Source organism: Lichenostomus cassidix, chromosome 4 (genome assembly GCF_008360975.1).
Source record: "Lichenostomus cassidix isolate B80296 chromosome 4, HeHo_3.0, whole genome shotgun sequence".
NCBI classification, from domain to species: Eukaryota; Metazoa; Chordata; class Aves; order Passeriformes; family Meliphagidae; genus Lichenostomus; species Lichenostomus cassidix.
In genome coordinates this window covers 16,855,261-16,882,951 of record NC_139484.1, presented here as the reverse complement: position 1 = coordinate 16,882,951, position 27,691 = coordinate 16,855,261, and the positions used below count along the sequence as shown (strand labels likewise).

The window sequence follows — 27,691 nt, the reverse complement described above, 5'->3', positions numbered from 1 at the left end:
ATACTTGTGGGCACTGGACTTGCCTTAGGGACTCCTTCCCCCACCCTGAGCCCTTGCAAACATCTGTCTGAGGTTTGCTCAAATGCTGATTGTCATTTTGGTAGTCTGAATGGGATTCAGCCTGTGCATTGCGCTTGTGGAGCACAGTCTTTTTCTAATGGATGGCACTAAAACCAGAAAATCAGTACTCGGGAGTTACATAATTGCTTGCTCATTGGCCTCTTTTTTTTTTTTTTTTCCCTCTCTCTCAGCAGAGATTTATACATTGACAACAAACCTTTTTCTGAGGTTGAAACTTTGTATAAAATGTGTGAGTTCCTAAACAAATGAACCCTCCAGGTGACCAAAGGATAAATAAAATAAAACGCAAGACGAAGAAACAGGCTAGGGGAAAGGAAGCGACTATTGTTATTAGTAAGTGATATTTCGCGCTTAACACATTTTCAAACACTGGAAAGCTGGCTTTCCCTTGAGACCTTCATTTAGAACAGCTTAAATTCCGGAATGCGCTTAACTTCGCCCGTCGCTGTCTATTGTGCTTAGAGCGGCTACCGATCTGCCCCCGTACGGCTGAAGCAGCGCAGCCCCGGCGGGGGGGCGGCTGTCCCTAGCGCTCCGCCTGCGCCCCCGCGGCATTCCGCACCGGCGGGCAGGCCGGGCCGCCCCCAGGAGCCCCGAGCCCCGGGAAAGGAGATTCCCGGCCCTCCCCGCGCCCGCCGGGGCCGGGCCCGCCCTGCGCATTGGCCGCGCCGCGCGTCACTCCCGGCAGCAGCGGCGGCGGCAGCGGGGCCGGGACTTCCTCGTCGCCGCGGCGGCAGCGGCGGGGCCGGCGGCGGTGAGTGCCGGGGAGGGAGCGCTCAGCCCCGCGCCGGGGCTGCTGCCGGGGCCGGGACCGAGTCCCTGCGTGCGGGAGCCGGGGCTCGGGCGCGGCGGAGCCCCTGCCGCCCTCCCCGGAGCAGGAGGCGCGTCCCCGGCCCGCGGCGGGGAGCTCGGGGCGGCCGCGGGGCTGCGGCAGGAGCCGCTCGGCGCTGCTGCTGCTGCTGCAGCATCACCTGGCTGCGGGCTGGGCAGGGGCTGCTGCCGCTGCGGGTCGGTGTGTGCCCGCCGGGAAGCGCCGCTCTGGGCGTGGGAAGCAGCCGCAGGAAGCCAGGAAGCTCGGGGTGTCCGGGGTGAAGGCAGGCAGGGAGAGGTGTTTTTACCGGGATTGCAAAATGGAGGTGATGGCGGAGGGGTTGTCTTACTTGATTTTAGGTATCTATTTTTATATGTTTTCTGTGGGGGCACCTCCGTCTGAGGACATGCGTCTGTGCAGTGGAAATGCTCTGCTGCTGCTGCTGAGCTCTGCTCCTCTCCTCCACTCGTTTGCTGGTACCGCTTGTGTTCTCTTGCTCTGTAACCTGGTGTACATTGGGCATTGAGAAGGATTGAAGAGGCAAAAGGAAGAAGAAAGTGGGCTTGGAGGCTTAGTGGCAGAATGAGGCCGTAAACTCCGTCATTGTTGAGCAATGCTGGTAGAAGAAACACATTTGCTATCTGAAATCTCACAAACAAGAGGGAAGGAAAAACTTGTTTATTCATGCCCTGCCAGTTGGCAGATCCTTTGTTTAGAGAGCATTGAGCCTCGAGTGTTGTTTGTTGCAATCGTGATATTTACTTAGCTGACTTTCCCAGAAAGGGCGCAGAGTGGAAATGGCTTTAGAATATGTGTGATTGCGAGGAAAGAATGTGCATGGCATGAGAGCTTTTAAAAAGAGAGAGGAAAGAAAAAAGACAAAATAAAATGTATCCTGTCATGATCACACATGCAGCATTATTATTTTACCAAACCACCCGGGGTTGGTTTTTCACTAAAGAGTATATACTTAGTATATCAGAGGAACCTTATTATAGCAGAGGGTGGGTCTTCCACCCACAATGGATTTCCTCAAAATATTCCTCACAGTGTGAGGCTTTCCTAGCTCTAGCTGTGCTATGTACGTCCTTCACTGTTTTGATGGTGAATTATTCCTGGAATGTCAGGGCCTGAGGACGTGGTGTTAAACCTTCCCCCCTTTTTCTATATTTTTTAAATGTGTGGGGATTCTCTGCAAATGACTGACTTTGCTGCATTGCATCTGTTCTTATCTCTGAAACATGAATACCAAGCTGGCTGTGTTGGGATTTGTGAAGCACAGGAAGAGGTGATGTGGTTGCATACTGTCGTTGCTTTTTGCAATCCAATTTTTAGAAGGAACTGTGAACTTTAATCCCTATGATCCCTATGGTGCGTTTAAGAAAGACATCTCTCCTAAGGGTTTGTCCTCTGAAGCTAAAAATTCAGCTTATTCAAGGTGTATTGAGCTGGAAATATTAATAACTTAAATAAAATTTCAAATAAGTGAATACAAGTCATATATTTAATATATGCATATGTATATGCAGGCACATGTCTGTTAGTGCTTGGCTACACTAGAAACTTTTAATGTAATTGTTTTAGTATGAGAAAGGTATACAGTTTGTAGGGGTAGTTTGCAGTGTAACATGCACTTTTACTTCCTCTGCCACTGTCAAAGAAGAGTAACTGCCTTAACTAGATTGGAAACAGAGTGTGAAATTGTCATTTAAAGCCTCGTTGTGTTTCAGGACACAGCTCGTACTTAAACATAGACTTTATTAAGACCTCCAGCAGCTTTTTTTAGGGGGAGAAAAAAACAGTTCTTAAAGTGGTGGTTTTAAAAATGGACTATGTTTTCAACATAAGTAAATTTACCATTCCATTGGAAATACTGAGCTGTGCCTGTACACTCAAATTGTAAGTGGCTATGTTGGGTTTTGCTCTCCAGTGGAAAGTGTTGATCTGTTCCTGTGAAACTGAGCTTCATGGAGATTTATTGGCAAAGTGTTTGGAAGATGGGGGGTGGGATAAAATAGAGATGATTTAAAAAATCTAACAGAAAAGCCTAGTGAAGACCAGATTTTCTGTGTCTGGTATAGGGATTGTTAAATATGAGGGGCTTCAGAAAATCTGGCCTCCAGCATGAATGGAAGGTTGAACTCTGAAATATCACCCTGGTGTTTATATGGATTACTGGGAGTTTGAACTCCTGTTTCACATAGTGTCTTGGCTAGAGGAAAAACCCATCTCTTACCAATCACATCATATCCCCTTGGCCATTAGCAGCAAATTCTTGGGTGGAATATGAACACAAGGAAAGTAATTAATGTATTTTTAGCATTTTTAAATGAAACTAGCACTAGGGAAGATGACTGTAGTCTACAGGGAGTAGACTGTTGAGGTACCCTTTTAGAAGGTATCCCAAATTAATATTTAGCTTATGTGGTACAATGTCATTGTAGTTCAAGTCGTATACTGGTGAAATCTTTTCAGCTCAGTGGCAGTATCTATTTATCCTAGCAGAGAATGTGATCCTTGGATCTTCAGGATTGCTGCTTATATGTTTGCAACACAGCAGTTCCTTAGGCTGAGAGAAATGGCAGTCCCAGCCTTCTGCCATTCCAGTGTCAGTTTTGAAATGATTCCCTGCCACCTTCAGGGTGTTGCTCATGCATTTTTAGTTTGGGTTTTTTGGGTTTTTTTTGGTGGTGTGATAGAACATGAAGTTCGCTATAAATGTAGCGTTTAAAGCACATTTAAAGCACATGCACACACTTCAATTTTCCTGTGTCCCACAGCATTCCTATTCTTAGTGTAGCCATCATAGAGAGTATCTTCCATCAGGATTTTGTGCTTAGGGCAACCAAATATAGAGTGTGTACACCATGACTGATTTAACCAGGCAGTGCCTTGTAGCCTCCTGCTTTTTCCTCTGGGTGCTTTGGAGCTGGCCAGTGATAAGCACATGTGGGTGTGATGACTTGAATTACGCTATAGAGGAGGAAATGCTCCTAAAGATAAACGGGGTCCTGCATTACTTTAAAGCACCTAATAAGAGATCCTAGTAAACAGTTTGTGGTAGGAAGTTGCACCACGGATGAAGTACTAACGGGAAAATCCAATCCTCTCCTTCCCCCTTCCAGCTCAGTGTAAGTGACCACAGCTGACAGGCAAAGGGTAAGAGATGAACACACGTTGCTTAGGGCTTAGATTAGGAAAGGCTTTATTGCTAATACCTAGAGCTTGAATTAGCACCAGGTTTTGGAAACAAGCTGAATGCATGTGTTTCCTATCTGCTCAGAGTGGGAGAAGGAATCTCTGGCATTTCAGGGGTTACCTTTTGCTTTTCTGTCTTGTGCTAAGACAGTAAATGCTGCTGCTGCAAATGGCCTTAGCTGAAAACTTGGCATGGTGTGTCGTAACACTTGATGTCTCAGATCTTTCATTTTCTAATCTTCTTTCTCCTTCCCTTTGCAAAAAAAAAAAAAAAAAAAAAAGGCAGCAAGCTTTAACTAGTTTCTAGTTCAATTAGAGGAGTTGTCAATTTGTTGGTATAGCCTGCTTCACAAATAACCCAAACCTATTGAGATTAGGAGTGACAAGGGAGTATCACTAAAATCTTTCACGTGCTTCTTCTGGAATGCTGTTTTCTTCCCCTGGCTTTTATGCATTAGCATCCTGTTGTCTTTATCAAGTCCATGCCAAGTAATTCCTTGGACCTTTAATGTTGTTATATTTTTTCCCTTCTCATGGTACCCCACTCTGAAATCCCTGGCTTTCACTGAGCACAGTGCAGAAGATAACACCTGACTGCTGGCAAGTGGCATCAACGTGACCTGTCCATTGCTGTCAGGGCCAAGCTGTCAATGTGCAGCTCCACGTGAACTGCTGCTTCTTGTGTAATTCTTGCTGCAGTTCAGGGATGTGTGTGTTCAGTGTGTGGCTGCAGTTCAGTGTGCAGTGCATGCAGTTCAGTGTGTATGTGTACATGCACAAATTTGGGTTGCAAGACTGTGTTCAATTGAGGAAATTACTCCTTAGTATTTGTTTATCAGAAATAACACATTTCTGCATTGGCCACAACACCTCAAATCCCTCTATGATTCTGTTCAGGGTTAGTCTAGCCACCTCCAAGGTAACATTTAAAGATTTTTTTAGAGGTGGTCTCAGATACGACACTATGAAGTTCCAATTTGGACCTGTTAGTCTAAAAAGCATTACAGTTGGTTTGGGGAGTAATTTGATATTTGGTTTCTGAAGCAGTAATTTTGCAGAGTAAAAGCTTGGTCTCCTGGGTTTCAGAGCATTTCTACTGCCTTGCAGATGGAGATGGCCAAGGCATGAAGGTGCTGATTCAGTACCACAGCTGAGCTGTCTTGATTACTCTTTGTCTGTGTAATGGTTTACTGACAGCTCCCGAACCTGACAGTCATGCAGGAAATGCCTTTTCTGGTTGTTTCCACCTCCTGCCATGAGCAGCTGGATCTCTGTAGGATCACTTGCTGTGTATTTACTTCATTCACACTCATTCCTCTGTTTCTCCTGCCCAGGAAGGATACATGACTTGCTGAAAAGAGAGAAAATGCTATGCTGGGGCTACTCGTCTTATGGACAGCCTGGGATAGGTAGCAACCTCCAGGTCATAATTCCTGAACCACAGGTGTATGGATTCATCCATGACAGAAATGTCAAGGAGGTGGCATGTGGAGGAAACCACTCTGTGTTCCTGCTGGAAGATGGGGAGGTGTATACCTGTGGCTTGAACACCAAAGGTCAACTGGGGCATGACTGTGAAGGAAGCAAGCCAGGTAAGTCTGCTTTTTATATGCACTTCAAACTGTCTTGAGGTTGGTGGGGTGAGAAGATTATGGAAGCTGCTTTGTGCTGATTGCTCTAGGGCTGGAGCAGCCAGCAGAGCTGCTAATCGTGTCACGTAACACAGTAATGATGCTGAATAACACTAGCTGGCTCTGGAAAGCTAAAGCTGAGCAGCATGGGTGAGGAGACAGGTCTGCTCACTTCGTCTGGGAAATGCATCAAAACAGAGGCGAGCGCAGATGGTCTCAGGGCAGATTTTGTTATCTGGTGGTATGTTGCTCTTTATGAAAAGGAAGAGAGGCCCATGAGTCATGAGTGTCTTCTGCTTTGTCTTTCCAATTGCACTGCATCCTTATGCCTCCTCTTGTTCAGCTGTTGCTGGGAATTTTCTTGTTTACACCAAAGAGTATAAATGGACCTGTGTTGAGTATAGTTGTGGAGAGCAAACTTGAGTTTGGCCAAGAGGGTTTGTAAATTTTGTTTCCTCCTTTCAGAATCTTTTGCTGACTTGTGCCTTCACCCCTTCATGCCTTCTTAATCTAGAAGAAGATCATTGTAGCATTGTGTTCCCCAAACTCAAATTGCATCTTCTTCATTGTGTTCCAATGGAAAAAAGCCATGAGTGCAGAACTACAGGCAGATACTGCCTCTCCTTCCCAGGGTGAAGGAGTTGTTTAATTATGAGTTGTTATTTGAAGGAACCCTGAAGCCTTTCCCCTGGATTCTTTTGAATGTTGGCCTTCCAGTTTACCTTCCATTAGCTTCTTGGTTTTGGCATGTGGTAAAGATACAGGTATTTCTGTTTCCATAGTATAATAAAAATCCTGTGCTGTGGGTAATTAGAGCAAAAATTCCTCAAACTGCAGGTTGCCCTCTGTAGGTCTTGGATATTCTCTAGCATAACCTATTATTAGATAGAGAGATAAGGTATATGCAAAATAGCCACATTTCCCCATGCAGTATGTGCAAATCTGACCTGGCTGACTATTGCTCCTTTCAGTGTCAGTGTCTTTTGTCTCTTTCTCTCAAAAGGATTTGGTAGGTGTTGGATGCTGGATGATCAGGGTGCTGGATTAGAGGAGTTGTCCTTGAATCTGGCTTCTCTTGCTTTTTCCTGCAAGTAGTTTCTAGACAATTACTGAAAGAGGTTGGGAATAGGAATACCAGGAGCACTTAAATCCTCTCTGTGCATGACGACTGTTCATCTTCTGGGGACTTGTGAATTTAGGCCCTGGAATAAATGAAATGCTTAGTAAAAGGAAGCCAAGCCTAGTGAATATTCAACTCAAACTGCTGAGCATACTTCATCCTGCAAATCACCCAGCTAACTCAAGACTAGTGCAGAGGCCCCAGAATTCAGTACTGTTTTGAGTGCTGCAAAGATACATACTCTGAGAAATATCTTTGGGCTAGGCTGCTGTTTTACCAAAAAGTAAGGCAAGCATAAGATGATGGTGAAAATGGAGAATTCACAGCAAGTAGATCAGAGCTGGAAATGGATTTCTTGAATCCTGAATGCTGAAGTGTAGACCTCTCTCAGCTAGGTAATCCTGCTTTCAGCTAGGCCTGGAGAAGAGGGCCAGTCTGAGATTTTGAAACAGAAATAAAAGGTTCTCTGCATTTGTTCCTAAGTGCCCTTCTTCGGCCCCTTAAATTATGGTCTGTCACCAAGATGTGAAACCAAATCCCAATTATCCAAGAGGTTTATTTTTTTCTGAAAAAGGTTCTACAGTGCTGCTCTCCGAGGAGCCTGTGGCCATCCCTGAGAAATGATGTTTCTCTGCCAACACGGTGTTACTGGCTGTGCCTGCAATGGGATTTCTGCTGGCTGGGGCAGGTGGGAGGGATGTCCTGTAAAGCAAGGAACTGCTGTTCTTTTTAGCATATGGTGAGCAGTCACAGCAGCCTTTGCAGTAAACTGGAGGAGAGCCCCATACCACACACGGCTCTCTGCAGGTCTGCTTTGTCTTGCAGCACTGGGAACTGAATTTCTTAGTTTTCTTTTGCAAATGGGAACAAAAAGGATCAAGCCTTCCTCTTTCACCCCCACTTCCTCTGCATGGGATAAAGACAACCTTACACCTCCTGTCTAGAAAGGCTTGCAAAGATAATATTTTCTGTTTTCCGTTGTTGTGAATGAAGCCATGTCTGATAAGTGATGAAGATGTATGTGTGGGACACAGGGTCCTGAGCTGCTGGAAATGATAAAGAAGACTGGTGGGGGAGTCTGAGGCAGAGAATGGGAGAAATGCCAGGAACTGGGAGTCTTGCAGCTGCATCTCTCCAGCCTCTGCTGGACAGGGCAGTGTGGGCTGAGGTATCTTGGTTTTCCTGCTCTGTGGCTTGATCATGCCAAGCCTGTGAGGGCAGCCAGAAGTGGGTGACCTCTGCCCAGCTCTGGAAGTGAGCTCCATCTCCTGATGTGGGAGGCTGTGACACAATACTGATTGTCCCCTTCAGGCAGCCCCTGGGGAGCCCCCTCTGGACTTCAGAAATGCTTACCAGGGCTTACAGAGGGCCTTGGTTGTGTTCAAGAGTTAACACTGAGACCAGAAAATATTCAGGGGGTTTTGAACCTTTTGAAGGCTGCATGACTTCATAGGGGGGGAGTGATGCTGCTGCCTAGGACTGCATCCTAAGAGGAAGCTCCCTTTTATTTCTCACTATTCAGTTTTGCTTCTCATTCACACTACTCATGAAAATGTCAAACAGTGGCACAGAATTGTTTCAGCAGTTCCTCTTGGAGGAGCCTTTTAGAGGGCACCTTTTCAAATGAAAGAAAACGTGTTAATTAAAAGCTATGATTATGGTCACATCTGCTGACCTTGTGGATGTAATGTGGAGAGGGGGATAGCAGCTGGCAAAGTGATCCTTATGCCTCTCCTCTACAGGGAACAGAAATTACTGGGGGAGTGCTTGCCAGTGGAAGAGTGTAAGTCAGTAGAGGTTCATTTTCTGGAAGTGCCCTTTCCTCTGGATTTTACATTGTGGTCCTAAAATTAATATTTAAGATGCCTGAGAAGTTCATCCTAGTTAAAATAACTTTTCTTTTGACTAAAAGCTGACTGCTTGTAAGTGTTTCAAACTCCCTCCTTTTGATAGTACCTGGGCAGTAATGCCAGGTGTGCCACTCCTATGGCTCTTCCACAAGCCAGTTTCCCACATTGTCATGCTTTCAGCAAGGTACTTGAGGAGTCCATCCTTCTTAGGGATGGATATCTGGCTTTGTTAATATTTAAATGATTGTTTTTCCACGCCTCTTTTTTTTTTTTTTTTCTTTTCCTTCCCAGAACAGTCTGTAGTTTGTCTCTGCAATCACTTGGCAGGGATGCAGAGGGGGAATGCTGTTCCAGCGTTCTCTCACCATGACCATGATTAATAAGGCTTCTGTCTGACCTGCCCTAATTTTCACTTGTGTTATTATGCACTTGAAGTCTCCAGTCTGACAATGCCTTAGGAGAAGCAACTTGGCAATTTTGGTAGTGGAGGATTCAACCCGCTGTTTTGTAAATTAATCTGAGTTTGCATTGATTTCCTGAAATTTATCAGATGATAACATACATTATGTGTCTAAATTGAAGCAATAATTTTGTACTGCAGTGGTTTTAGGGAAAAAAAATTATTCTTCATAACTATATCTAAATTTTCCCATTTTCAGTCCTGTAATTTCACTTGGATTGATTTTCTTCAGGTCTGCCATGAGGTCTTGGCTCCCTGTGATGATTCTTAGATAAGAGTTTTATCTGAATGTACATGCTGGAGAACAAAAGACAGGCCGAGGTACCTAAGGTAAAGGCTCTTTGGGGATCTGGGTGGAATTATAGAGGAGAGTGCTACCTGGTTGTTAGCACCTTGTAAAGCTTTAAAAGCATGCTCGAGTCTGAGATGTGGAACTTGTTTTCTGCTCTAGAGATTTGTTTTGTTCAGGTCATTTGAACTTCCTTTGACTTCTGCTAGTGAGAAAACCTGGGCTTTGGTAATTAGTATCTCAAGTGAGTTACAGAAAAATGTCTCAAGCCAAATTTGTCTCAAACCTTTTGTCTGGTAAGGTACAGCAGACAAATCTACAATTTGTTTACAAATTTTCTTGTCTGGATGCAAATGTGCAGAGGAGCACTGCCTTTCTGTGCATTGTGGAATCTACCTGCTCCTAGCTGCTGATAAAATTATCATCATAATGTTCATTCTCTTTCAAAAAGCAGGAAAAAACACTACCAGAACAAACAAACAAAACCGTAGATGATCCAGATCTTTTGTATTTCTCTGAACTCGGTGGCTTTCCAAATGTAAGTGCACTTGTCCTGAGCTTCAGCACAGGATTACAGTGTTAGAGAGCTCCGTGTTCAGGGCAGCATGCTTGTTAATCATAAACCCTGGAACAGCTGAGAATTCAGATGTGCCACCTGCTTGGAAGGACAGTCTGTGAGGATCTTCCTCTTTTAGTCTCTTCCCGCTGGGTGAGAAGTCAAGCAGGAGGCCCTGGTTGCTCTGGGGGAGAGGTGGCAGGGCTCATGTTTGTTGTGAGCAGGTTGCAGACAAAGAGTATGTTTATGTTTCAGCACCCCTTGTAAATGTTATTTATATAAAAAATAAACTGGTCATCCCTTGCAGAGTCAGGTATGTACTCATCCCTTTTGCTGCTTTGATCGATCAGAGGATCTGACCAAGCTATTTGAGATTGCTGTGCCTTCACTACTGGCTGCAGTGGATGTGCTTTATGGGGTGTCCCTTTCAGCTGAATTGATGCCATTTGGGCTTTAGAATGATTTTAAAATTAGAAAACAGAATTTAAAATTAATTTTGTAACAATAGGTATTTGGTTGAATGAGAAGTAAAGGAAGTGCTTTTCTTTAGATATCCTAAATATGCCTGCATTGTGTTAAATTGGCTGGCTGAGGGATTTGAATATGCCAGATGTTTTTAGTGGGAGTTGTTTTAAAATCTATGTGGTCTTGAACTGACTTGTGCCAGTGTTTTCTGAGACTACAGGGTTAGGAGAGCCTACACTGAGGAGAGAGAAGGCTCTTTAGGAGAGCCTAAACAGGTAAAAATCTGATTTCTTGACAGTAAAGACATCTAGTCAGCACCTAAAACGGCTGTAATGTGTTCTCAGATGCAAGTCTTGTCTCTAAACACTCATGTATTATTAGAACCACCAGAGTTCTCTCTTGATTTCATTTTGCTGAAAAGTGAAAACAAGGATGAGCTCAGGGAAGCAAGATACTAGTTTTTTACAATCAATGTGGTCTGTTTTTACAGAGGACATGAGGAACAGTTTTAATACTTCTTTACCTCAAAAGGCAGAGCTTCAGTAAGAATGTCTAGCTTTTTGCCTTTTGACTGGGGGTTTGTAGGGCTATTTGGCAACCAAAACATGAATTTGTCTCTGTCATCTTTCTTGCTTGTCATCTCTGTATAATATGTACTCTTCAGAGGCTTTCTGAAGCTGAAATAAAGCCTGCAAGTGAAATAAAGGCTGTTCTGCCTGCCTGACTTGGAAAGGAGCATGAAACCATGGCACAGTGTGTGGCTCTAATGACTGGCCCCTTTCCTGCAACCATGCTGAAGCTGAAAGATGTGTTCAGGATAAAATGGGTGGGTAGCTGTGTGTGGTGAGGTAAAGGGAGAGGGCAGGGTAGAAGCTGGAGGGGATAGACACAAGTTTTTTGAATGCCCCAACCTTTTTGGAGCCAGAATAGTTGTCTGCGCTGGACAAAAGTGATGACTTCATTAAGCTGAGTAAGTATGGCTGAGAGTCACAGCTTCTAGGAGAGATTTTAGTAGTTTGGTGGCTGTTGGTTTTGACTCAATTATCTTTAGATAGACTGATACTCTTCCTTAAGCTATATTGGAAATAAGACTTTATCTCAAAGATCTGTGTGAAACTTCTTTTTCTTATCGGAAATCAAGTATTTTTGGTAGTTGAAAAGAGCTGTGAAGATATGCTCGCTCTCTTCAATGCCTGACCTGCCTTTTAAACATCTGCCTGCATATAAAAACTCACCAAAAAGGAATGCACAGATGCTCATATCTTTTCTCAGAATGCCCAGAAGATAAAATTAATAATTTTTTTTAATGTTTAACAGGACTGTATTCCTTACCTCCCTTTTTCCAGTCACTGTGATTCTTTGCAGTAACGTATTTTCAAGCAATATTTGTGAAGCTGATGGGAATGCCCTTGAAAGCAAGGACAGGGGTGTTGTATTGAGTCTGGACTGTGCAGGTGTGGCTTTTCAGGAATGCATGGCTTTGTCTTGCTCCCATGCAAACAACTCCAGGATTGAGATAAATGGGAACAGAGTGAGGAGCAAATCAAGTGCTTTTGAAAATCATATTATTTAATCAAAGCCTGGGGCTGCCACAAGTGAGTCTCGAGTGTCACAGCTTTGCAGTGTGTAGTAGCACCCCATCAAACCCAGCATCTACTCACCCATTTCCCTAATTCCCCCCTATACTTCTGGTGTCCATCCTCAGTATGTCATGCCAGGGTTCAGTGCATCCTGCCTGTATTGGACTTACTGCCTTGGTGCTGTGGGATTTGCTGGGGTGTACATGGTGAACCTTGGGGGTTTCTAAACAGTCACGGACCAGCCAGAGCTTCTGTGCTGCCTGCCAGTGGCCAGCAAGCCTGGCTGAATGACCACCTTTATAGCTCTCTGCCAGAGCCTGAAGAGGAAAACAGGCTCTCTCTGGGTTTTCTGAACATATGTTTTCCCTGTGTTTCTTTAGCAACTCATGGTGTTTTCTTTCTTTGAAAGAACTATCCTTACTAGTTTACCTCCAGGGTCTGAAGGTGGATTCTTCCCTCTGCCAGCTGATGCTTGCCAGACTGAAGCTCTCTGTGCTTGCCCAGCCCTTTGCAAGAGCCTGCTCCAGCTGTCTGTGCCCTTGCTTGTCTGCATCTCCATATCCTCAGAGAGGCTGTCCTCTAGACAAAAGACAGTAAAGTGGGGAAGATTTTGTCTGTGTCTGAGGAAGGGCTTTGCTGTCTCAGTGTAGGTGTCTGCTCACAACTGTGAGGGGGAGTAGCTGGCAAAGCATATGTGAAGTGACACCCTGGGGTGTCACAGTGGCCTCTCACTTCTTGCTCTTGCATTCCTGACTTGACATGACCAGAAACAGCTTTATAAAGTGAAGGCAGTGTTAATAACTGAGCCAACCTCTCTCAGATTTAAGACTGTAAGTAACCATGCTAAATAAATGAATGAGCAGTGCTATGTGTGTCGTGCAGGTTAGCTATCACCTTGACAAGAATTGCTAGTGTCTCTGGATGAAAGAGGACTGCAGAATCTTTTGTTACCTGGAACTTCTCAGCCATGACCCATCCCTGCTATCAACAATGTTCCAGGGGAGTGTCACGTCCTTCAGCCTGTCCTCTGTCCTTTACTGTCATCCCCCCACACTTATTTTTCATTCAGTGAGTCTACTTTCTGTGTACATTTCCTCCCTTGTAACCAAATTATCAGAGTCTGATCAGCTTCAGCGCTGCTGCTGTTGTCAGTCTCTCTGATCAGGCTTCTCTTGATACTGCTCTGCTTTTCATGAGTGTGGCACCACTTCATGAAGTTCAGGAAAGCAAGACCTCAAGATTTGCAAACTGGACTTGTAAAACAGCCTCCTCGATGGATATAGTAAAGTTCAGGTGTTGAAAATTGGAGGTTACACATTGATGAAAACATTGCTTGCTCCATACTTCAAAGCTTTTGCCCCATACTAAGAAAAGTTTGAGCTTAAGGTGTGCAGCCATATGTGGGTGAGAGCAGCAGGCAGAAAGCCAGGGTAGGTGTCATACAGTGGGGATGTGGTCTCCCCATGGGGTTTGCTCTTGTAGTCTGGTGCTGTGCAGGTGCAGAGTACAGTGTTTCCCACACCCATGTGTGCAACAGTACCACGTAGTCTGAGCACAAGATGCAACAAGCATGTAACGCCTTGGTAGAGATGCTCTGCGAGGAGCAGGAAGGTGAAATTGTGGAGCTGGTGTCAGGCAGGGTGGTTCCAGCTGCCTACGTGTCGTGGGTCTCATCTGCCTGGCCATGCCAGAGACTGTGTAGAGTCACCAAGGTGTGTTCTTGAAACTGTGCAACACCCCTGGCCTCCTCCCTGGCCTCCTCCTTCCTCTGGTTTTACTGCTGACAAACCACAGCCTGCACAGGTGGTGTGAGTGAAGCCACAGGAGCACTTTTGGCTGACTGGGTTAGATTATGTTTTCAAAAAGCACATGACAACTTTGCAAGGTCTGTATTTAGTTTTAGTGGTTTATAGAGTCTGATTTCTTCATCCCAGTCCTGGACTCCAGATGTTGCTGTGACAGCTATGAATGTGAGATGTCTAGGTGGTCAGAGTTGAAAGTGTGCAGAGGGAAATCAGAGGGTCCTCCTTGGGAGCTTTAAAGGAGAGAGGAAGGGGCAAAAAGGCCTTGACAAACAGCATGATTTCCCCTCCCCAGTTACCAGTTTCCAAGTGGGAGAATCACATTTCAACGGGGGATGATGTTTCCTGGAAAAGTTGGTGAGTGTACTTGTGCTGCTACTGGTTAAATTACTGGTACTTTACTGGTAATACTGATGAAAACAGTGAATAGCTAGGACATGCAAGTTATGCTGACAAAAAAAGGAGAAACCTTCATAAGGGAAGGGAGATATCTTGAGCCTACTTCTCTCTTAGTGCACTTTCAATTGCAAGCATTTTGATTGTTACACTTTGGCTTTCTCTTTTTCCAGTTTCATTAAAACACTCAGACGTGTTTTAATGTTCAGCTGACTTCATTAGGACTGAAATCATGAAGCTCATCACAGCCTAGAATTACAGCCAGGATATCCATATGCTGAAACATCTCTGGGATGTGCCATTGGAGACTGGGGAATCAGCAGTCAGCTGAAGTTTACTCCTTAAGTTTAAAAATCTTATCAGGGCCTTTGGTAGATCCACTGTTGTTTACTCACTTTTTTTTACAGTGGTTTAATAAAATGCTGGTGACTAATAAGTTTGGGCCATAGTATTTTTCTGATTTTCTCGTGGTGGTTGAAGGCAGTAGCAGACTTTTGTGGAGTTTTTGGCTGTTGAATCAGGCATCCCTAAGTGCTAATGCTGTTGGTGTCACCTTGTTAGATGGTTTAATGTGTTGGTGCAATTTGTCTCCAAAAGGAGAGAACTCTGCTCCTTTCCTGTAAGCAATAAGGCTTTTCAGTACTCAGAGAACAGAAAGATTATATGGTGAAATTTAGGTCTCTGTTGGGATCTGATTGAATATTCAGCTGCCTTGTGCATTAAAACATTGTATCTCACACTTCTGATTTTTAGATCTGGGTTGCACAATGCTCATGCATCCTTGATGTGGTTGTGGACTATATTAACAAGCATGGCAATGAGAAGAAATTGGCTCATCTGTCCTCAGACTTGCAAGCTGCTAGCATTTAACCCAGAGGAATTTCTTACCTTACCTTACCTGTGCTTCTCATCCCTGTGTTTCTACCACCATCTCTTATCTTGGCAAGCCAGTAAGACACCTCTTTTTGAGAATCTGTGAGCACTTTCCTTGCAGACAGCAAGATGAGCAAATGCTCAGAATTGCTTATTGTCAAGCTGGGGAGGCAATGAAGAGCTTTGGCCAGGTGTCCAAGCAGACTGAAATCACTTGCAACTCTTCCAAGACACAGCTTCTTCTGACCAGAAATGCAGATTTTTCCACTGAAGGTGTAACCTCAGGGCTGATGGTTTCTCAGTCATTTCCAGGCTGTAGAAGCCATCTGGTGCTGTTCCTGTACATCCTGGTACACGGATGGCTGAAGGATTTTGCCACGTCCTCTAGCAAGAGCCTGTCTTGTGAGCAGCTGGAAGCTATACATAGAAAGGGTGTACCAACTTTCTGATAAAATTACTAGGAGTAGGAAAGCTAATTAATCATTCATTGCCTGTGCATTCTAATTAGAGCAGTGTAAGTGAGTGCTTTGTGCTTCTAAGCAGTTGCAGACACTGAAGATCCTGTATAGCTTTCCAAAGCTGTGGGGGCAAAGCACAGGTCCTGTGTTATAAATAGGGAAGCTATGGACTGATGGGGTCAGGGCTGATGGCTTCTCAGGGGTTTTCATTCTTGGCCCAGCTTTACTGCCATTCCCAAACCTTCAAGCTAAATGCACTGGTTGTCAGAAAGTTAAGTTGTAGAAACATGCACTGCTTGTCCTCAGCTTTTGCTGGAGTGTCCTTGCAAACCAAGGAAACACAAAAGCAGTCCTGGGAAGCAGGCCTGTTACCATTCACAGATGGGCTACCCTGAAGACATTTTGCCTCATTCTTTGCTCCAGTGTATTTTATGAAAAGATCTAACAGGATTAAAACAAAAAAAAAGTCAAACCTTGATATGCTTGTTTGTGTTGAGATCTACGGGTTAAAGTGGACAGAAGAGAAAAATCCAAGTTGGAGCTCCACACGATATGAAGAACTGATAAATGACTTCTAAGCATTGGTGCTGTTTTGAGACAGCTGACAGCTTCAGAAAGAAAAGATTGTGTCAGTGTCTACTTCTTGGAACTTGTGGGGTTTTGTTTGTTTTTTGAAAGTTTTATGAGGTGTTGAAACACCGTATTGCATAACTGCTTCAGCCCTTCCTTGTTGCTTTCAGGGTTTTGTTCTGCTTAGCTTTATAGATAATTGTGCCTGTTAAGCTCCACTTGACTGGTTTTATTCATCAATTACACCAGACACAGTCCTAAGAATAAACTTCACCTTTTGTACCCTTAATCTCAGTGCAGTAATACGTCTTTTTTAAGGAGTGAACAGTAGTGTTGTGATGCTTTGGACGTTAAAGCAAATGTATACCAACCACTAACACATCTAAATATTTTGATGTGAGGAAGGGATGGGAGTCAACAAAGAAATAATTGTCAGATAGACATTTTTGATATCCCATGTAAGCTGGGAGATGGTACACTCAGTGACTTGGCAATCCTGACAACCAACTGGGACCCTTGTTGGACTGCCTGGGCAGCCTGTGATCCCAAGGGAAGTCTGAATTTTTTCCGTCTCTGCAAAGAAATGTGTGTGAGTGTGTAAAACTTAAACTGTTTGGCATTTACATTTCTTCATGACTTTTCAGGCAAACTGCTATTGACAGGGCCTTAGGAATGTATTCTGGTGAGATGGGCCATACATGCACCTTTCTAAAGGCAGAGAGCTTCAGCTGCAGGAGAGGCTTGGTTTTTTCTGTCTGTGGTTATCCAGTGAGTCCAAGTGAGACTGTACTCTGTTCCACTGATGAGCAGTGCAGTCACTGAAGGCTTTCAGTGACACTGGGCCACCTTTCAAAACAAGTTGGCATTTATTAGTCTCTTGGGATGGCACGTAGAGCAAGGTCACATTTGTGTTGCCAAATTAAACTTAAGATGGAGCCAGTGGGGACTGAAACAACCCTGGATTTCTAAGCCTATTGGATGTCCTCTCTGTGTCCCAGTGTGTGAAGTCCTTGTCACAGCCACATACCTCAGGGCACTCATTCTCTATTTGCAGTACTGCTTTGGTCAGTCCTGCCCCCTCCAGCTCCTGATGCCAATCTTTGGTCACTGGAGCCTTCTGTCACCTTCCCAAGGTGCTCCAGTGGTTCAGGATCAGCTCATGGCAGACCTTCTGCAGCAAATAACGCTGTGGCAAATGCTACTTTCCCAGGGAAGTGTTTTGCATGCAGGAAGTTTTACATGCCTGCAGGTAGCAAAACACACTCTCTGTTACTGGTGCCCCAGTATCCTGTGTTGTCCACGTTTGCTGATTTGTCAGTCATGGTGTCCCCTGCAGTGTTTGGCAGTGTGCAGGGACCAGCTTTGGAAGAGGGGCTGGCTGGTGAGTTTGTGACCACTTTTAAGAGCTCAGGTGTGCTGGGTAACAGCCTAGTCTCAGTGCACCCTTCCAGCAAGGGTGAAATCAAAGGTTTTTCCTTGGAGAAATGGATGGCTTCATCCTCCTCTCCTTTTGACGGCGTGATCCTCTCCAGCAGCAGCTTTAGTTCTGGACCCTCAGCTCCCAGTACAGCAACACACCTGTCAGAGCTTATGTGGTGTGTCAGGCACAGTGCAGCAGGTAATGTTTGTCTTGCTGGATGTCTGAGAGGAAGAGACCAGAGCCACGTGTGCTGCTGAGATACCTTGTCTGCTCTTTGTCATTGACCTTGATCAGCCCTTACAGCTGCTGGTTGTTTAGAGCTCTCAGATAAAAATAGGCTCCCTCATTTATATATGTAAATGAACACAAACCAGACTGTCAGGCAGTGCTATAGTTGGGTGCTTGTGGGCCCGAGTGGGAAGCTGTGTGTCTAAATTGAGTTACCACCCTCAAACCTGGCTGTGTCTCTGCAAGGGATTGGCAGTAGGACTGAGTGAAATTAGTGCTGTTGGAAAGAGCTGCAGGACCAAGGGTGTTATTGGATGTCAGGGCTAAAGGATTATTGGATAGCAGGCTGGTCTCGAGCTCTCCTAGATAGTTGTGTGCTTGTTGCTTGTAAACTGCACCTCTGCTGCCATTAATTATTTTGAGTGAAATGAAGCACATGTTCAGGTGTCATTTTCCTTGGCTAGAATACATATTTAAATTGTTGTCACCTTTTTCTTCAATAACATCCATTAGGGATTTTTATCCTCATTTTCTCATTCCCAGACTTAGAGGGCAAGCCCTCCTAGGGGTACCTTCCTTTTACACTCATTTAAGACATGTAGATTAATTGGTATGCAGGTTTTGGTGCTAAGTGTGTTAATGATTTCTGGATGCCTGTGATGTGAGTTATCATTTTCATGGGATGACACGTAATGACCCTTTCCTCTCATGTCACAGACATGTGGGCCTTCAGTAAAACTAATCAATGCTTTGTAGCTTACAGGGTGAAATCTTTTTCTTCCCACACTGGAACACTTGTATTTGTTCAGGGAAGAGAAAAGAAAAGCAACTTTGCTTCTGTCTGGCATGCAGGGGCCTTTGCCATCACTTGTGTAGTATTTCCAATGTATTATTGCAAAATAAGACTTTTTTCATGTCCACTTGTAAAAATTGTGTAATACATAAGATTTGGTTATAGGTGTTTTTATGGTAGTTGTCAAACCTGCTTCAGTTGCCTAATATGATGTAATGAAGACAAGTTGATTGTGAGTTATCTTCCAGAGGGCTTGAGTGATGAATTTTTTTTAATCTTTTATTCTTTCATCTCGCTTTGCTTCCTTTATATGGAACTTTTCTTAATGAGTGTTTGACAGTGGTAGTAATAGGTTGATAGGTTCAAACCTGCTCCAAGATTGGCATGGAGGATGTTGAAACACATGCACATCAAGCAATAAATCAAGGTGTGGTGGATGACATCCAGCTTTGTGGATGACTCATCTTCATTGAACGTGAGAGCTGTGGAAGGTCAAAAATATTTTACAGGGTCTGCTATCTTCTCAGTGTTGGATGATCCCTGAATCAAAACTGAGTGGGGAAACCTCAAATCTGCGATATCTGTTCCTGAGTAACCTGATAGGTTTTCTTGTGTCTGTGAGGCTGGCTCTAGGCTGTCACTGTGCTTGAGGCATGTATCTCCCTGCCTTCTGTGGTTTTCAGGTGTTTAGAAGAGCTCAGCAGTGACACGTTTTCAGTAAACCTGGTGCTTTTTCTCTTATAAGGAAGTGTTTTAAAACTAAACTGGGGATCAGCGCTCTCATCTGAATGGCTTTGCATGCAGATTTGCCCAGACCTGGTGTCCATGTGTCACTGTGGGATGAGTGCTGTGACCAGAGAGGTTTTCATGTTTCCCTCAGAGCAAATCGGGGCGCTGGCCGGGCAGCACATCGTGCATGTGGCCTGTGGGGAGTCGCACAGCGTGGCCCTCAGCGACCAGGGCCAGCTCTTCTCCTGGGGCGCCGGCAGTGACGGACAGCTGGGGCTCACCACCATAGAAGATGCAGTGACAGTGCCAAGGTAAGCAGTGCACAGGCTCAGCTTTCCTCGGGGAAGCTCATTGGAGGTGATGCATCAAGGGTTGCTCACCTAGGGGGAGCTGCTTTCTCTCTGTGTGGAGGGAATAGTGTCCTTCTCATGTCGGGATGGAGGTGATTCCTTCTCCTTTTCACTGCTATCCTGGTGCTCCCTGAGCACTGCTAGACTCGAGCAAGTCAGGAGGTTTGGGCAGGACATACCTTCTGCCAGTGGGTGGTTGAAGTATGGAAAAAAAAATTGGGGTGTGCTTAGCTTCCTCAGTGAAAAATGCCACGGTGTTTTGCACAGAAAAAGGGGGTGCGTGAAGGAGGACTCAAAACCAGAAATACCATTGTGCTTGCTGGTGTTTGATCCTGCTGTGTTAACAAGAGATGCAGTCTGTCATTTGCTCTGCCACTGCAGATCCAGGGCAGAGCAGAAGTTTGGGACGACTCTCTAGGATGGCTGTCGTTGTTGAAACAGTATTTGAAGGAAGAGTTTCGGTTGCAAAAGATTAATGTCTGAGCTGAAGGGCTCTGTGGGAAGACAGTCCTTAACTTGCCTGTGGTTCTGACAGAAAAGAGAGAGACAGGCTCGCTTGGCAATGTGATAGTACCATTTTAAAAATAACATTTTTGTAAAATAGCTTGAACCTTTGGCTTGCTATTCTCTGTACAAAGCAGTGAAGAGGGTTTGATGCTGTAACCCGTTGGAACTGCTAGGCCCATAACAGCATGAAAAATGTCAGTGCCTGAAAAAGAATAGCGAGAGAGACCCCAAGAATCAGCTATTTTCACCATTTCCAGATGGTTGGATTCAGTGTTATAGCAGGAAATGTAGTTGAGTTACTAGTTAAGTGTCTAAAGGTCTCACAGATTTGCATCTATTACGTATGGATCTGTATTGTCTTCAAGACTCTGTCCCACAGTCTCAAAACCATAGCTTGTGTGTGTGTGTATATATAAAACAAATACCTGAGTGTAAAGTGTAGTTTTTATCTAAGGTGATACCATATTTGTGAACATTTATTCTAAAATAGTGTCATCATCCTTAGGTTGATAAAGAAATTGAACCAACAGACGATACTGCAGGTTTCCTGTGGAAATTGGCATTGCCTGGCTCTGGCAGCAGGTACTGTAACATTTGTTATTAGTTACCAAATTTTGTGCTGTTATTTTGCACAGTGTCCAAGACTGCATATTTCTGCATTATGAATCAAGGACCTCCCATATCCTGACTGCTTTCAGGCCAAATGGGATGCTATAAAATGGATCAGGTACCACGAATATTGAGAAAGAGCTTTGCCAATACTGTCAAGAAAGAAGACATTACACACAGACCACCCACTGTTTCACTGGTGAATGATGGCAGGAACACTTGAAAGCTTTCCATCTTGATTTAGAGAAACGTGTGTAATTAATTTCTTTGTGTTGAAATTTTCCTTGGCAGTTACTCTTCTGTCTGAAACATGGACTATTTTTTGTTGCACTGTTTGTTCCAGCAGTTATATTTTGTATTTTTCACTTAGCTGCTTGTGTGTTTATTTGCCTGGTGGCTTCAGGCTGTGCTTTTTTTAGCAACGAATGTCTTTCTTGATTTTTTTTTTTTCTTCCTGAGGCTTTGGTGAGAGCAAAGCCTCCAGAACTGTTTCTTTTTAATTTTTACAAACTTGCTCTTCTGTTGTCTAGCTTTTACTCACCAATGTCTTTCTTTCCTTGTTTCAGATGGCCAGTTCTTCACATGGGGGCAGAACAGCTATGGTCAGCTGGGCTTGGGCAAAGAATGTCCCTCCCAAGCCAGCCCACAGCGTGTCAAGTCTCTTGATGGGATCCCTTTGGCTCAGGTTGCTGCAGGTGGAGCCCACAGTTTTGCCCTTTCTCTCTCAGGAGCTGTGTTTGGCTGGGGGAAGAACAGTTCAGGACAGCTGGGACTAAGTGATGAACGAGGTATGAAAATTATGGTCCTAGGTGAAAGAAGGACAGACTGCTTTGGCCTAATGTCTCTTTTTGCATTGACAGTGTATTTTTATTGAGTGGCTATGTAACTCTCAGCAACTCCTCCTGGGACAAGATGGCAGAGAAAGTCTCTGTCTCTACAGGCTTTCCATACTCAGTAGAAACAGAAACATATTTTTTTCCCCTTGTGGATGTTAATTTAAGCGAGGAGATTCAAAAAGAAAGGTCTTTCAAGTGAGTGTCAATATGGAAGTATGAAAGAAAGTACTCATATTCTTTCTTCCTCTTCCCAAAAACATTTTGCCCATATTTTGTTTGAAGTTGTTGGAGCAAAAGCTTTTCCTGTAGAACAGCAGGCTGAACCCATCTCCTTTGCCAACATGATTTTGACTGGTGAGCATCTATGTGCTTCAAAATGATGGCAACACTGAATATCTCAGTATTGTAAAATGTTGTCTAGTTTATTTGCTGCACAGTTTACCAGACACATAAGACCAATGGCAGTTATTTCAGGTGCTCATGTTCAGTGAAGCCTTGCCATTGACAGACTGGAATATAAGTTTATAAATGAGACTGGAGAGCAGCTATGACATGACCTCTAGTCTGAAAAGCCCAGATCTCCCCTGCCTGTTGTTCACACATTCTTAACTTTCTGGAATAAAACAAGTGAATGGAAGATTTTCTTTGGAGCTTCAAATCCAATCTCTCTATGATTTTCTCATAGTTGCTGAGCAGCTTTAAATATCTAGGCAAGTTGCTGAGTGTAGATGTAGTACCTAACACCTAGAAAACTTGTACTGTCTGTAAAGTAGAGCTGATCCAATATAAGAGCAGCAGTGTCCTTTCCATGTCGATTGGCAGATAAATGCTTCTAATTAAAACAAAGCTGCAGTTTATATATGAGAGGCTTACTTTGACACGGGGATAATCTTAAATGAACAGAATAGGCATCTGCTTGTGGGGTGATGCTGGCCAGGGATTGTATTCTGCTGCCCCCTCAGTGCATGGCATCGTAGTAAATACAAGTAAATATGTGGTATTTATGGTAAGTGAATCACGGTAAGACAGTGTGAACTATACTTGTCAGACATAAACAACAAGGTCTACAAACATGGGTATGCTGCTGCAGCACTGTTATTATTAACAATTATGCTGTAGAGATGAGAAGTGTCATTCCTGTCAAAGAAAAGATTCGAGTTCTAAAATAAAGAACAAAATAAACTAAAAACATGTTTTCAATTCTAAACTCATGGAAATGTGACTATTTTTCTTTCACTGCCCAGTAAAAAAGCACCTTACAAATCCTTAGGTGAGAATCTTAAGAAGTGGGCAACTTCTGTAGGTAGGAACCTGCTTTTTTGTTGGTATGAAATAAGCAGCTGCTCCCCTTAATAGCTAACTGTTTTGGGGTGCCTACTGGCTCCTTGAAATGCCTAGCTTTTATTTTTACTGTATTCATCCCTGGGAGACAGACTTAAAATGATTAAGAGTGGCAGAGTGAAGGAGAAAAGCATCACTTAATGGTTGGTAGTGATTAGCCTTTGCAAGTAGGAGGATCTTCTGCTTAAAGGATGACAACAGAAACAAAGCTAGATATTTAAATACACATTGGGATTCAGCTTACCACGTGTCTTGCACAAGTGTCTCCCACGTGCCAGGGTTGTTCTATATGGAAAAGGTCTAAGCACAGTTGTGGAAACAAGTACTTGCAGTCATCACTGAGGAGTCTGAAATGGAGCATGAAGCTGAAGGTGGATGTATCTAGGCTGTACTCACCGTATCTCCCAAACTGCAAGTGCATGTTGAATTTGTACAAGATAATCAACATTGGCATTCTTGCTCTGGACAATGTTTGAGTCAGTCAAGTCTTTTAAGAATTGGAGGGGAAAGTTGGCAGTGAAGTGCTGAAGGATGTGTGGTTGTTCTCACCACAGTTGTTAAAATTTTTCTTGTGCTTATAGACCACATCTGAAAACCAGATTGCCAGTGGTTTTCTTGGACATGCAGGTTTGTGTTTATGAAGCAGCTCCTTTATTTCCTTTGCCTTCATTGCAGACCGAGAGTCCCCTTGTCACGTGAAGCTGTTGAGGTCTCAGAAGGTTGTTTACATCAGCTGTGGAGAGGAACACACAGCAGTCCTGACAAAGGTAAAGGTGCTGACCTGGGAACCCTGGCCACTGTCTCACCTGCCTGGTGCTTTCACAGTACTTTTCTGTGTAGTGTTAGAAAAACACAGATTGACTTACTGTATTTCTTCTGACCCCAGTAAAAGAAACTAAGTGGAAAGTATAGCCTAATTATTTATTCTGAGATTCATTGCCAACACGATGCTTTGCTGGTGTTGAAGGTGGAGGTGTTAATAATCCACGGCAATGAATAGCAAAACTTGGGTGAATCACTTTAAGAAATCAGCTCGGGGGGGAAAAAAATTAACAAACACACATCCAAAGGGTTGAAAATAGCATTTTGTTGGAACATAGAGTGATACTGTGCATCAGAATAAGATGGAAGCCAAAATGAATGAGTATTTAAATTAAACATTAGTAGTCATAGCATTTATAAGAGGTTTTCAGTTCCAAACCTGCTGCTTCCAAGTGGTGTATAATAGAGTGGCCAGAGGACAGGGCTAGGATTTGAAAGAGAGCTGCTCAGTTCTTGCCTTGCCTCTGCCTCTTTGTACGTCTTGCTTCCTGTTTTGGAGCCTCAGTGTTTTCCTCTGTAAAATGAATTAAACAGCTGACTTTGAGGTTCTTGTGGGAAAAATACCATTCTAGAAAACTAGTTCTGTAGAAGCTTGTCTAATGTGAGATACCTGAAGATAATTCTGTTTGTTTCTGATGGGTGGCAAGGTAGCTCACTTGGAAGCTGCATTAGCAGAACCCAAGTTTCTTTTCTGAATCCTTTGAAAATCCCCCTCAATTTCTGCTTAAGCTGCGGGCTCACACTGAAACTGGAGTCAGAGAGATGCTGCTGGGTTATGAGTCCCTAAATGGAGACTCTGCTGTTTGATTTGCTAACAGAGTGGAGGGGTGTTCACCTTCGGTGCAGGTTCCTGCGGGCAACTGGGACACGACTCCATGAATGATGAGGTGAACCCCCGAAGAGTTCTTGAGCTCATGGGCAGTGAAGTGTCCCAGATTGCTTGTGGCAGGTGAGTCCTGGGTGCAGTCAGAAGCTTTCTTTGGTGGAGGTTAATGCTGATAATGAGTCATGTAAATAGGGGGAAATGTCTTGCTTCTGCATTCTGTATTTCAAAACCTAATTAATTTAAATGTTGCTTTGCACAAGAATTTTAAGGCCCTCTAGACAAGTTTTTTTATTGGGGTTGTACCCTGTGCTATAACCTGTAAAAGATACTTTCCCATCTTAATAATTCAGCAAGACTTTAGAGCAGAAGCCCCTTTGGTCACAAGTTTCCATCCCCTTTAATGAAAAGTGAGTTAGTGTAGTTCCCTTTCAGTATGTACACGCTTAACAAATGACTAAGCTGATACTGTGAGCCTGACACCAGCTGCATGCTGGCACAAATGCTCTTTGTTACTCCACCTAAAGAGCTCCATCCCATAAACTGGTGCCATCAGGTGGCAAAAACTGAGCATTGGTGCCTATTAAAGGTGCTGCTTGGCACCAGCTTCTGACCTAGGAGAAATGAGAATGGGCTTTAGTCTGCATTTAGTTTGGTTGTTGGGGTTTGTTTGGTTTTTTTGGGTGTTTTTGTTTTTGGTTTTGGAGGGGGGGGGTTTGTGGGGTTTTTTTTTGTTGTTGTTTTTGTTTTGGTTTGGTTTTGTTTATTTGTTTAATTAATTGTTAAACAAGGCCCAAACTCTGTACCCATCTCTTGCAGACATCACACTTTAGCCTTTGTGCCTTCTTCAGGAATGATCTATGCATTTGGCTGTGGAACAAGAGGCCAGCTGGGAACAGGGCACACTTGCAATGTAAAGTGTCCCTCTCCTGTCAAGGGTCACTGGGCAGCTCATAATGGGCAGCTCTCAGGGAAACCTGGTATGTACTGTGCTTGATTTGAAATGGCAAATGGACATAAATAATTTCACCCATTGTTGTCTAAAGACATTGTAGCATTGTTCTGTGAAAGTTCTGGAAATACCAAAAGAAACCCATCCTTTTGTCCCAGATGCACTGTGGTATTTCTGGGTGACCTTTTGCTCTCTCTGTTAATGTGTGCCATCTCCCTTTCTCTTTTTATGGCAGAGCTCAGCATTTGGCAATCTTGAGACTTCATGAAATTGTACTAATACTGAGTTCCAAAGGCTTTCTTCTCTCTTTAAAGCCCCTCTTGCAGTTTAAAAATGACAACTTTCCCCTCCTGTGTACCTCTCACAAAAGTGCTACAGTGCTTGAGTACAAAGCACAAGCAGGGACTTGTATTCATCAGCCTCTAACACAACTGTGTCTTTCTTCAACAGATGCCTGTAAATACCACATTGTTAAACATATCTTCTCTGGAGGAGACCAAACATTTGTGCTTTGCTCCAAATATGAGGTAAACCAAATGAAGTATCTTTTCAAGTCTTCTCCCCTGTCACAGCATTCACGACACAGCTTTTGTTTTTGCTAACATCTTCTGAAATGGAAGTGTTGCTTTGGAGTCTGTTCTACCTTACAAACCTTCCCAGCTCTGACAGTTGTTACAGGGACTTACATCTTAGTGGCTGAAAGCTGCCTTTCTTTAGAGGCATATCAAAGCCTTTGGGAAGATGCTGATTCCAGTTTGATCAGCAGGGAGGGGAATCCAATCTTTGCAGATTGGATTTGGGGGTCTGCTTTCCACCTGTGGCACTGGGTTCTGCATGGTTGGCATGTAGGGCCATCAACCACATACACTGGGATTTTGTCAAGCTGTGCTGGATGGAGGGCTGAATGCTGAATTGGATTTCCTGCTTCTGTCTTCTTTTTTTCTTTCAAGAAGCATTTGGGATAAACTTTTGAGGCATGGAAATAGGTATAGAATAAATGTACTAAGCCTGTAGTTACATATGACAGTATTTAAGAGGGCTTTGGTACATCTAGGAAATGATATTTTGATTTTTTTATGTTCCTCTTTTTGAAATGTGTTCAAGGATCTTTTTTTCCCCTGAACTTTTTCATACCTTCCCTTTTGGACTTCTTAGTAATGCCACAAAACTCCCTAATCAAACCTTTTCAGAGACCACACTAAGGAAGCTATCAGTTATTTATTAAGACAGGGATTATGGATAGGAAGGAATTGTTTTACAAGCCTTGTCTTTGCTGAAATCTGTATCTTCTCACAGAATTCCTTGCCTGCTGATGATTTCCGGACCATAAATGAAACACGTTACACCTGTTTAATAAATGATGAAACTATAGATGTCTGGAGGCAAAAGCTTTTAGAAAAGAACAGTTCTAATTCTGTCAAGTAGGTATTGTGGCACTGGACAAGCCTTTTGTTGAAAGTTCTATTTAAATAATTTTGTTGGCTTCCGTGCCACGCTTTCACTTGAAATTTAGCAACCTTTTCAAGTGTGGTTCTTGGTCGTTTCCAAGGGGAGGAGTTGCCAATCACAAGGCTGCCAGGTGAGAGCTTCTGAGCAAAATCAGAGGAATTTGAGGCTGCCTCAGCATTGTAGATGGTGGGTGGGAAATTGATATTAAAGTTGTCCTGCACTGTGTGCTTAAAATTCATGCAAAGCAGCAAGAACTTGTGAACAGACTGATTCAGTTCCTGCCCCAGTGTGTCTGCCATGAGAAGGGCAGAATAGGTAGAAAGGAGGCAGTAATTCCTCCTTTCAAAAAAGGACCTTTCATGATCCTGAATGAACTTCTTGCCCTCTGTGCCTCTAAAGGGGTTATCCTGATGTTGTTTCCCATAGAAGGAAGGGAAGAAAGATGAAGAGATTTACTGAGGCATCTGTTCATAACCTTTATCTCTGCTTTCTTTTGTCTTCCTGCTGCAAACAGTAATGTTGTTCAGATACTGTCCTCAGCTGCCTGCTGGAATGGAAGCTTCTTGGAGAAGAAGTAAGTGGCAAATTTCCAGAAGTGTAGCTTTCCCTTGATGCAGGCTGGAATCCCTTTGCTTCACTCACTTATGCAGTGGAATTTGATTTTTTTGATCAGACAGATGGGGGCAGAGTGT

The 27,691-nt window shown here is 43.8% G+C and overlaps 1 protein-coding gene across 1 annotated transcript in view; it reads left to right on the top strand.

Annotated features, from left to right (window-relative positions):
* The first annotated feature begins 704 nt into the window (after window positions 1-704).
* HERC3 (HECT and RLD domain containing E3 ubiquitin protein ligase 3) overlaps window positions 705-27,691 on the top strand; it is a 43,233-nt gene continuing 16,246 nt past the window's right edge. The window contains exons 1-11 of the mRNA XM_085058045.1: window positions 705-835; window positions 5,425-5,682; window positions 19,462-19,621; window positions 20,673-20,749; window positions 21,343-21,564; window positions 23,629-23,720; window positions 24,594-24,724; window positions 25,418-25,578; window positions 26,001-26,077; window positions 26,847-26,971; window positions 27,514-27,573. Of these exons, the coding sequence (XP_084914171.1) occupies window positions 5,457-5,682; window positions 19,462-19,621; window positions 20,673-20,749; window positions 21,343-21,564; window positions 23,629-23,720; window positions 24,594-24,724; window positions 25,418-25,578; window positions 26,001-26,077; window positions 26,847-26,971; window positions 27,514-27,573 (1,331 nt within the window). The 5' untranslated portion in view covers window positions 705-835; window positions 5,425-5,456. The remainder of the gene's footprint in view (window positions 836-5,424; window positions 5,683-19,461; window positions 19,622-20,672; window positions 20,750-21,342; window positions 21,565-23,628; window positions 23,721-24,593; window positions 24,725-25,417; window positions 25,579-26,000; window positions 26,078-26,846; window positions 26,972-27,513; window positions 27,574-27,691) is intronic.